Source organism: Solanum stenotomum, chromosome 10, assembly GCF_019186545.1.
Source record: "Solanum stenotomum isolate F172 chromosome 10, ASM1918654v1, whole genome shotgun sequence".
NCBI lineage: Eukaryota > Viridiplantae > Streptophyta > Magnoliopsida > Solanales > Solanaceae > Solanum > Solanum stenotomum.
Genome location: NC_064291.1, coordinates 51,019,556 through 51,030,811, shown reverse-complemented (window position 1 = coordinate 51,030,811; position 11,256 = coordinate 51,019,556). Strand labels below are relative to the sequence as shown.

At 33.2% G+C, this 11,256-nt stretch overlaps 2 protein-coding genes across 2 annotated transcripts in view; both read left to right on the top strand.

Moving 5' to 3' along the window:
• The first annotated feature begins 846 nt into the window (after positions 1 to 846).
• On the top strand, positions 847 to 5,813 carry LOC125841819 (uncharacterized). Its single transcript, XM_049520999.1, has 9 exons — positions 847 to 1,219; positions 2,120 to 2,247; positions 2,345 to 2,416; positions 2,591 to 2,736; positions 2,831 to 2,945; positions 3,024 to 3,104; positions 4,532 to 4,669; positions 4,818 to 4,905; positions 5,448 to 5,813. Exons 1-9 carry the CDS (start codon positions 928 to 930, stop codon positions 5,579 to 5,581), a joined length of 1,194 nt encoding a protein of 397 aa, XP_049376956.1. The 5' UTR covers positions 847 to 927; the 3' UTR covers positions 5,582 to 5,813.
• Positions 5,814 to 8,372: 2,559 nt separating this feature from the next.
• LOC125841817 (probable methyltransferase PMT14) overlaps positions 8,373 to 11,256 on the top strand; it is an 8,108-nt gene continuing 5,224 nt past the window's right edge. The window contains exons 1-2 of the mRNA XM_049520997.1: positions 8,373 to 8,513; positions 9,886 to 10,565. Of these exons, the coding sequence (XP_049376954.1) occupies positions 9,915 to 10,565 (651 nt within the window). The 5' untranslated portion in view covers positions 8,373 to 8,513; positions 9,886 to 9,914. The remainder of the gene's footprint in view (positions 8,514 to 9,885; positions 10,566 to 11,256) is intronic.

Genomic DNA, 11,256 nt, shown 5'->3' with positions numbered 1-11,256 from the left:
TATATATATAAATATATATATATATATATATATATATATATATATAATATCTACTATTACCAAAAATAAAATATAAACAGTAAATTAGACTGCTCCTAAAATATTATTTAAAATTAGGAATGACTTCTAATATAGTAATTTGTAGATAACATTTTGTTGGATTAACCTATGTTTGACATTTATTAATTTTATTATTATGTGAAGAAATTAATGGTTGTGTATTGAATTTATAATAACATATTTAGAGAAATCTCACTAAGTAGAATCTGAGAAGGTTAAAGTGTTCGTTGACATTTTTACTATTTTTTAAAAATAGAAAAATTGTTTTTAAAAAACCTTCGACTCAAGTTCATCAAACTAAACAAAAAAAAGTATAATAATTAGTAAAACACATTTTAAAGTCTACAATAAGATAGTGTAATAATCAAAACACAACACACAACATATAATCAAAAGTTCGAAACGTACAAGGAAGTATGACTAGTACTACGACAAGGTACTAATAAGCCCAAACTTTTGTCACACAAGAGAACCATCTACCTCTTCTACCTTAATAAACGACATTCACTCTCCTATTTAAAGTCATGTCCTAGACAATATGAAATTATGCCATATCATGTCTAATTATCTCTCCAATATTTTTTCAATCTACCTCTACCCTTTCGCATTCCCCCAACATCCCGACTCTCTTATCTTTTTACTAGGTTGTCTACACACTTCTTCTTTACATCATTGCATATTTAAACTATCTCAATCTTTTTTTTTTTTTTTTTTAAAATCTACGACCACTCTCACCTTTTCCCTAATAACCTCTCTTTGATTGCAAAAACTATTTTTAAGGGCAATCTAACTACACATTATGTATTGCAAAGTTCAAATTATGTACTAATTATATTTTAAAGTTCAAACTTTGAATTGTGTTCATCAATGGCTTCCAGTCCTCGAACACGACCATCTTCTCGAAGCCCTAACCCTAAACCCACCATAAACAAAACTTCCTCCTCTTCTTCTTCTCGTCCTTCTACATCATCCAGAAGTATTCCTTTACAACCTTCCTCAAATTTATTCCCTTCCTCTAAATCGGAGTTTTCAAGGTTCATCGCCGTCGTCGTCGTTGCCTCCACCGTCGCATTTTCCTGCAACTATGTTTTCACCTATCTCAATAGCCAACCTAAACCTTTCTGCGACAGTAATTCCGATTTCGACGATTCTCTCTCCGGTTAGTCCATCTTGTTCACAGTTTGTGTTTTTCTTCAATATTTTAGGTTGAAGCTGGATTTTAACAATTACTGTACTTCCTTATACAATTTTCACAGTTTTGAACCATTTGAGTTTATCAAATTATTCATAATTTGAACTTTTCTGTGTAAAGTTTTCGATGGCATACTGATTTTTTTTTTTTACAATTTATGTTAATGTTCTCTTATGCCATATGCTAAATAAGGAAGTTGTAGTGTCAGGAGCATTCAATCGGTTGGAGACTAAGGAAGGGGGAAGCTTTTGGTAGAAAACTACTCTTATCTTTAATTCCTGATCACTTGCTATTTGGGACACGAATTTACCTAATTCCTAAATTGAGGAGCATAATTCATAAGAGTTTAATCAGGGAAAAAACTAATTACTGGACTGGCTGTTTTTCTATTTCTCATGACTTGCTCTTGCTTTGAAAAGTGTATTACTTAGAATGATGGAATTGGCTTATGAGTTATGAACATATCTATCCTGCATATCTGTTTAGAATATCTGTTGGTCAGTCTTGTATCTGTACAAGGGTAATAACTAGTAAGAGAAGGGAAAATTCCTCAGGTTAAGTTTAGTATTCTAGTTCAACGGGAATGCAGCTAGATGTTAGCTTCTTTAGTAATTTTATGTGGAACACTGGTAGCGAATTCCTAATCAGTGATGTGGTTTATTATATGTTATTTATATGTGTTTCTGTTTGCATTTTCTTGTTCTCAGAACATCTCAAAATCGTGTGATCCTCTTCATTTTTAGAAATTGAACTGTGGAACACTATGTTCTACAGTGCTGGCATCTTAAATTAAATAACTTCCAACTTTTTCGTTGTTCTTTGATATCAATAGCTGTGTTGGGTTTTAATGATTCCTCTTGGGTATAGACTTCTGTGAGCCTTGTCCACTTAATGGAGTATGTCATGAAGGCAAATTAGAGTGTGCTCATGGCTACCGGAGGCTTGGGAACTTATGTGTTGAAGATTCAAATATAAATGAAGCAGCTAAAAAGCTTGTGAGTCACACCTACTTAGTTTTGGTTATTAACATTTCAGTGTTGATTAAATTTTGGGTTTTGAATGCTTACCACTAGAATGTAATTATATATGCAGTCAAAGTTAGTAGAAGGTCTTCTTTGTGAAGAACATGCTCAATATTCATGCACTGGCACTGGCACTGTTTGGGTGCGTTTCTTTTGAATTTTGTGTACTCTCTCTCTCTCTCTCAATCATGCACACACTTAACAGCCCAAACTCAAGAAGAGAAATCCTCAAATGAGTTTGTATTATAAAGCTACTTTTTAGATAGGTAAAACTACTGCACTAACATTTCCCTTAAGTTTGATGCTTGCCTTTTAGGTTCAAGGTAACCAATTGTGGGAAAAAGTGAATGAATCTAAAATAATGGATGAGTATGGATTGAGTGAGGCTGTTTATGCTCATGCCATGAAAAGAGCAATGGAGGCACTTCGCAAGGTTTTAGAGACAAGACTGAATGATCATGGGTATGCTCTGCAGGTTTATTAATCGTGACTTATAGAAAGCAGATGAAAGTATATCATATTCTTTTTCATTAATGTCTCTTCACCTTTTGGCTAGAATTGAAGAGCTGAAGTGTCCACCTTTGCTGGTCCTACATTATACACCAGTTTCCTGTCGCATCCAGCAGTGGATTCTTGAGCATGCTTTGTTATTGGTTCCAGCTTGTGCATTGGTACTCCACAGTAAGAGCAGCCTTTGAAAGCTTATATTATAACCGTCCAAACCTTGTTGACAATATTGGGTTTTACAGCTCCTGGGATGCGTTTTCACATTGTTAAAATTCCGTCGGAGGTACTACTTGTCAGTTAAAGCGGAACAGATATATAATGAGGTTTGTAACATCGTTTTCTTTCCTTGGAAAATCTATTCTGTGACATTGTTTACTCTCAGTGTCAATTTATTNTCCTGGGATGCGTTTTCACATTGTTAAAATTCCGTCGGAGGTACTACTTGTCAGTTAAAGCGGAACAGATATATAATGAGGTTTGTAACATCGTTTTCTTTCCTTGGAAAATCTATTCTGTGACATTGTTTACTTTCAGTGTCAATTTATTACTGGCTATACTGCTTGAATATGCTAGGATTCACCTCCTTTAAATATAATGAGTCAATAGACCTAACACTTCAACGGCTAAGGGGAAAATGTGCCTTAGGCAACAATTATAAACCTCTCAGCCAGTTGTAAATATTAACCCTGACCTCTTAATGTTCTCTCATCTTACACCTTTGAGCATCTTTTATTTTTCTTCTGCTTTAGTACTTCAAAGCTTACCTCAACGCCCATTAATTTAGTCAAATAATGTCAAACCTTTAATAAGTAGATACTTAAGGAAATTGCTTTCTTAATCTAGTTAAATAATATTCTCTTAGTAGAGTTAATATAAGGCATACATGAATTTGTAGATGAAGTTTCACTACTACTAACTATATATCCGCCACTCCATTAATTTAAGCATGTTTGCGGTTCTGCTGTGATGTTATATGCATTAATATCTATATTTCCTCATGATTCATGTGATAGTTAGAGGATAAAAGGAGCCTGTGTAATATTTAAGGAACCTGCACTCTTTCATAATTGTTATAAAATGACAATGCTTCATCTCCAAGGATGATAGTCCTGTGTTGAGGCTTGGGAGTAGCAATTGAAGATCCTAGGTTTGAAACCCAACTAAGTACTTGGTGTTAGGCTATTTGCTCCAACCATGTAAGCAGGATTGTCTTGACAACCTATGCTTGTGAACTGGACAATCTCCTGGTATTAGTTGATGTGTGGTCAAGTTGTCTGGGGAACACATTAATAAAGAAGAATGATAATGCTTCTTTTAAAGCAACTTCTTCTTACCAAGTAGACTAAGTTACAGTATTCGGTTTAAACCTCTTAATTTTGTCTCTTTAAGCTTGAGCCTCGGATGCATTCATTCTAGATCACCCAAAATTCCCAAGATTTGAGCTGTTTGATGGTTCACCCTAGCTCAGATGGTTAGGCCTCAAATAATATAATGGTATGGAAGTTGATCAAGTAGACGTCACGAACATAACAGGACAATGAATTTATGACAGAGGGGATACTCTTAGATAGGGACCTAGAGTGCTTATCAGGAAAAGGAATAAAGATTTTTTTTTAAAAAAAGTAGCAACACTGATAAATTTAAGAAAAATATTCTGTCCATCCCAAGTTGCATAGTATGTAAGTCCCTAGTCTTATTTTTTGCCAGTTGGGTTGATTTTCGGATTTGTTGATCTCTCTTGATATGATAGGCTTGTGATGTTCTTGAAGAGAAGGCAGTGAGTGCAAGAAGTATGACTGGCGAGCATGAACCTTGGGTGGTGGCATCACTGTTACGTGATCATCTTCTTTCACCCAAGGAAAGAAAAGATCCAATGTTATGGAAAAAGGTGCTCATGTCCCCCCTTCCCTTGCGGTTTTTCTCCTGCTTTTTTTTGGTTTAGGGATGGTACTATGCTTCATACTTTACCTATACCTAGTTGGAATGCTTTAGTGTAACGTTCTTGATTGAGAACAATACTACTCTATATTTTGTAGGTTGAGCAGCTGGTTCAAGAAGACTCTCGTCTAGAGAGATATCCTAAGATGGTCAAAGGTGAATGTAAGGTGGTCTGGGAGTGGCAAGGTATGGAAGACATTTTTCCGCCTTCATCTTGAGTTAAAACAACAGTTGTTGCTGGCAATCGAATCCTACCTCATGAGTTAGATTTTGGGGTTGAGTTAGGCCTCAAATCCATTTCTTTATCATGGTAACAAAACATGCAAAGGTCTTGGGTTTGAGTCTTACCACCACACATCATCATTTGCATTAAAACTTTATGCATGCAACAAAAGGTAACACAATTTCATGTTGATAATGTCCATGTTGATAGAAACACATAATAGTAATTTTTGCAACTGCAGTCCTATGTATGTCTCTCAGGGACACTTGTTTTCCTGTTTAAAAGTTGGAATTAGTTATTAAGAAACATGTTTTTCATGGCTGAACTGTGTACACTAGTGATGTTGTGAAGTTTAATTAATTGGTTTCTGAATTTTTGTTGTTTTTCTTTTTCGATGTCTCCTGTTTTATTAGAAAATTTAATTGCACGTCTTCCTGTAGAATTTTGGCTCTCAATACCTCAAAAGTGGAAACTGACGGACTTTAGTCTTTCTGTTTTTTTCTAGTTGAGGGTTCTTTAAGCTCTTCGGGCAAGAGGAAGAAGGCCAAGGAAATCAGGCTAGCATCAGGTCAACATACAGATCTCTCTCCTCAGCAAAAAAACTGGGCATGGAAGGCCAAGGAGCCTGTGAAATGCTGAGCTTTTATCCTACAATCTTGTCCGCGTGTTTTTAGATTGTTGTATAGTAGTACCATTCATCTGGCAAAATGCAGCTCCCAGTGTCACGCGCTTAGGTACATCATACACATCTCGGAATTAGCCTTGTAAATCTAATTATTAGTCTGTCTGCATCAGAAAACACAAGAATTTTGTCAATAACATAATAAATGTGGAAACTTCATGGTCCTTTAAATGTGCTTTCTTTCTGTCACATTTCTGTATCACATTGTGTTTGATTTATGATTAGATACTATGGTGATTGATGGTTCTCTTCATAGACTTCATATAATGGACCTTGACTTTGATGGACAATTTTGCCAGCTAGCTCAATAATTAGTGTGGTTTTAGATTGGGCTAAACCCCACTTGACATGAGAATGAAAATAAATGTTGTATGCTTTGGCCTCTGATTTATTTTGTTTCTCAAATATTTCTACTTCCATAAAGTTCTATAATATAATTGAATTCTAGAGTCAAATTAGGTGGTGTTCGATATCTGCATTGAAGCCTTACTAATTTAGATTCACACATTGCATGACTCATTTCTGGGGTAACACATCTAACAAATTCTTTTTCATATCTAAAGCTCAAACTCGGAATTTGAGACTTCCGGTCGATAAAATAATGACTTTTTGGAATGGAGTAGTGTCGGCAGAATGTGACTGTGATTTATGTAATGGCACACTTGATAGTATGTCACATTCAGATCTATCCCCCAACAACGGTCCACAATAAGTAAGTGCCTTTATTATGTTTTGTTTCTTTTAAAACTCTTATTCCACCTAGGTTAAATATCTGTGTGGAGTAGTGGCGGAGTCAGATTTTTTATTAAAAAATTTAAAATATATATATATATAAAATAAACATACAAAGAAATCAAGAGAATTGATATCTATTTTACATATAAAAAATAATTTTAACCTTATATATACGGAGTAAACTTCCGTAAGAATTTCATGAGTCCTTTTATACTGCATCTAAATTGAATTATTATTTTTGACACACTTAATGCAATTAATGAACTGATCTTGATATATCTTTATAGTTGCTTAAAGCTGGTGGATTAAAATAATAGATAAGATTAATAATAAAACTATGTAGCAGCTAGCTTTTAACTTAGTGTCACAATTTCGAATTTAAGCTAAGTGAAAAAATTATAATACTGAAATTCATGAATCATGATAGTGTCGTAGATATAAAAAAAAAACCATTTTAAATAACTTTTAAATCTATGATTGTATTTTTAATTACAATTTTACCTAATTTAGTAGTAAAGCATCAACATTTTTTTAAAAAAAATTAAGCATCCACATGTTATTATTAAAGTTATCTGCATAGGATCTAACATTCCATTTTTAGAGTTAAACATATAATTGTTGTCGGTCATATATTACATAAATAAATTTTTGACAGATCTAAAAACTTATGGATCTAAATTCTTTGTAATGCTCCTATCACGTTAGTCTATTTATGAATAAAATGGGCATTAATTAGTAGATCTTTTGAAAAATTACATTTGGTACGATGTAGACTAATATGTCAATACGTACCTCTTTCTTTTTTTCTTTTTTTTTTAAATAAAAAAAATAAAAAAATAAATATATATATATAGTGGAATCTTGTATCTTGAGTAATTAATTTTCACACTTGAATAAATAAATATATGTAAAATAATTGTGTTACCAAGTAAAATTAAGGGTAGCAATTTCTTGTGTTTAAAAGAGAATAGAAGATACAAAAAATGATCAAAATTATTATTGAGCTATGCGAAATTAAATAATTTAATTGTCTATTAAAAATTAATTTTGAATATATTTTTGTCTCGTTAAATAGTAAATTGGAATTACATAAGGAAAAATAAATAAATAAAAAATTACATAAGGTAGCCCATTTTTTAATCCAAAATGATCTGCTACCTATCCTAATAAAATAAAGTGTATGTTATAGTTGCAATATTTTATTTTAATTGAATAGTTACAAGAAGAAAAAATTCTCAATTTTTAAATAATTTTGTAGAAAAATCAAATAAAATAGAAAATTCAATCAACTTAAAAGTCTCATTTCTCTGCTTTTTAAATTATCTACTTACCACCTTGTTATATTTATTTATTTTTAAAAAAGCTTTCAAATATTTCATATATGTTAAAATATTAGTGATTTTGACGAAATCTAGTAAATCTACCCTTAAACTGTACTTATGATTCAATTTTGCCTTGTATGGTTCAAATCTTTAAAAAGGAACAAAAAATTCAAATAAAAATCTTAAAATTTTTCCTATCTCGTTTTTTCTTTTTCTAAAAAATAATATTTCTTTCGTCCCAATTCATACAACACATTTTTCTTTTCAGGTCTCAAAAATCAGACACATTTCTATATTTAATAACAATTTACTTTTAAAATGTCTACCTGCTACACAAATATCTAACTAATTTTATACCGCAAGTTCTAAAGATCTATTTTTTCTTAAATTTTGTATCAAATTAAATCACATCACATAAATTAAAACGAAGAGATATTAAATATTTTAAAAACGAACTTGGTCCCTTTGTAATCATCCACTTGGCTGACAGTTCAATTCCTAGGTACAAAAATAGAAACAGAACAAGAGTCTAACGCGTTCTTAATTCTACTGGTGTTGGGAGTCTGTCGGGTGAATCTCTTCATTTTTACTGCTCAAAAAGGCTAATTGCCAAATACCCATTTCTCATCTTTAACTATTACTTCTACTGATCTACTCAATTGATTCATCCCCAACTGCTTTTTTTTAAAAAAAATTCTCTCTTTTTCAAGAAGCAGTGCATTTATAGCATAGTATGTGGAGGGTGCTTCTCTTCTGTTAAAAACCCCTTAGTTTCAGATCTCTCACTTGTCTAGTGAGGACCGAGGAACCTTCACTTCAGATTTCTCACTTGGTAATCAGCTAAAGTTTTGATCTTTTTCAATTTTGGGATTTGCTGCAATGTTTTTTTGGAGATTTGTGTAGTGCTGATCTAAAGTTTATTGTTTCAGTTTCTTGGGTGTTTGATAAAGTTTTAATCTTTTTTGTGTACCCATTTGTTTTCTTGAATTTTGTGGATTTATGGGTGTGATTTGGTCTGAAAAGGGTTTATTTCAGTGAGATTAGGTATTTGTGGTTCTTGTTTTCATTTTGTTAATCTGTTAGTTATTAGATGCACTTTCTGTGTTATCTTTTAAGTTTTTAGATTTGCCCTTTTTCTGATTTCTTTTTTTACTTTTCAAAGGGTAGTCAGAATTAGGGTGATGTAGTTTCTTTGATGNTTGGGTGTTTGATAAAGTTTTAATCTTTTTTGTGTACCCATTTGTTTTCTTGAATTTTGTGGATTTATGGGTGTGATTTGGTCTGAAAAGGGTTTATTTCAGTGAGATTAGGTATTTGTGGTTCTTGTTTTCATTTTGTTGATCTGTTAGTTATTAGATGCACTTTCTGTGTTATCTTTTAAGTTTTTAGATTCGCCCTTTTTCTGATTTCTTTTTTTAGTTTTCAAAGAGTAGTCAGAATTAGGGTGATGTAGTTTCTTTGATGATATGTTGGACTGAATATTCATCCCAAGGAAACTGTTATATGAAGTAAGTGACATGTTAATGAAGATCTGTGTCCTAGTATGAAGACACTGAGTTTTTGTTAGTTGATCATTTTGTCTACCCTTTTTGTTTTCTTTAACTTTGTAGAGCAATGCTTATCCAAGATCTGTGACTGGTCATTTCTTATTTTAGACATAAGAGAACTTAGTTAATTATTTGTATCTGCTGATCACTCGATGCACTAACTGTTTTGTCTCCTCAATTGTTAGTTTTTGTCAAAAGATCTTTTGTAAATTTTCCTTTTTTTCGCGCTCTTTGGTTTTCAATCATAAGTTGGTTTCGTGGTAATGTATTATTCTCTGAAGATCTTTGATGAGATCTCTGACTTCAGTCTGAGAAGTCATCCCACCAAACTGTTGTCATGCTCACGAAGTAAAGCGACGAAGTTAAATAGGCATTTATGTTCTAATATAAAGATTAAATTGAATGTCTAGTATGAATTCCTCCATTTGTGCAATTAGATTATATCAGGTTTGTCTGTGTCTGCATCCTTTGAGAATTTTAGTTAAGCTGTTACTATTTTACTGTCAAGAACCAATGAGTTGCCTCAATCATGAGCCCTTGTGGATATGAAGCTACTGTTTTCCTGGCTTGAGATGCTTATATGAAACTTATTTTTAGAAGAAAAGTAACTTTTGTATCCTGGCAATTGCTCGAGATTCTAATTTCTTTATGCTACAGGGAACTTCTGGTGCTGCCGCTAGCACATAATGGCATCCAAGTATCACGGACCAATCAACAGAACACGGAGACCGATCTCTATATTAATTGTAATTGGTCTTTGCTGTTTCTGTTATCTAATAGGAATTTGGCAGAAAAGTGGATCCGGAAAGGGAGATAAATTAGCACTACAAGTGACTGAGCAAACTGCTGACTGCAATGTTTTTCCACAAACCACTCTGGATTTTGAGTCACACCATAATTATGTGGAAACGGTTGAAACTTCAGAACTAACAACTAAAAGATTCAAATCATGTGAAGCTAAATACACTGACTATACTCCCTGCCATGAACAAGACCGAGCTATGAAATTCCCACGGGAAGATATGATATATAGAGAAAGGCATTGCCCTCCAGATGATGAAAAGCTTCGTTGTCTGATTCTAGCACCCAAAGGATACACAACTCCATTTCCATGGCCAAAAAGCCGTGATTATGCCTACTATGCTAATGTTCCTTACAAACACTTGACAGTTGAGAAGGCAGTCCAGAACTGGGTACAGTTTCAGGGAAACGTTTTCAAATTTCCAGGAGGAGGTACAATGTTCCCTAGAGGAGCAGATGCATATATTGATGAACTTGCTTCCGTGGTTCCAATTGGAAGTGGCATGATACGAACTGCTCTTGACACTGGTTGTGGGGTATGTTTTCTTTTTCTATTTTCCTCCTTTCCCTTTTTTGAATTTTTACTAGCGAGCTGGGGCAAGCTGGAGAAGTGTGAGTTCTAGAAACTCTGAGGTATAATTTGGAAGTTAACATGTATCCGAATCCTCAATAACTCCTACAGAGGGGAAGTTACTGGGATATATTACTAAAATGCTTCTAGTGTGTGGAGTCTTTCAATATTTTATCTATTGTATCAGTTGTAGCTGCAGATATCTCCACTCTAACGACAACTTCTTTTTTTACTATTTACTTCTATTAAGAAAGCCATCTCCATGATGCTGATTATTCTCAGCAGTTACATTTTATATATGGAAAAGGGAGAATTTACCTGATTCATGTCTAAACAAGTTTCACAAACATGTTAAACATGTTTTTGTGAGCAAAACTGCATTTCTAAGGCCCCTCTAACACATCTTTAAAAACCTCTATTAACATATCAATACTTGACTAGTTCACATGTACTTGTAATAGTGCTTTTTATAATGGTTATGCTATTGAAAGAGAATGGGATAGTTTAATCACTATGGTAATTGAATTGACTGTCTAAATGCTTCTTCCTGTGAGAATACTTTTTCTCCCTGATAAGTTGCTCGGAAGGATACTATTCCAATTGATTTAATACATTATGGCCAGGAATAGCTGCAAGTTCTTCTCATGATGTTGTTG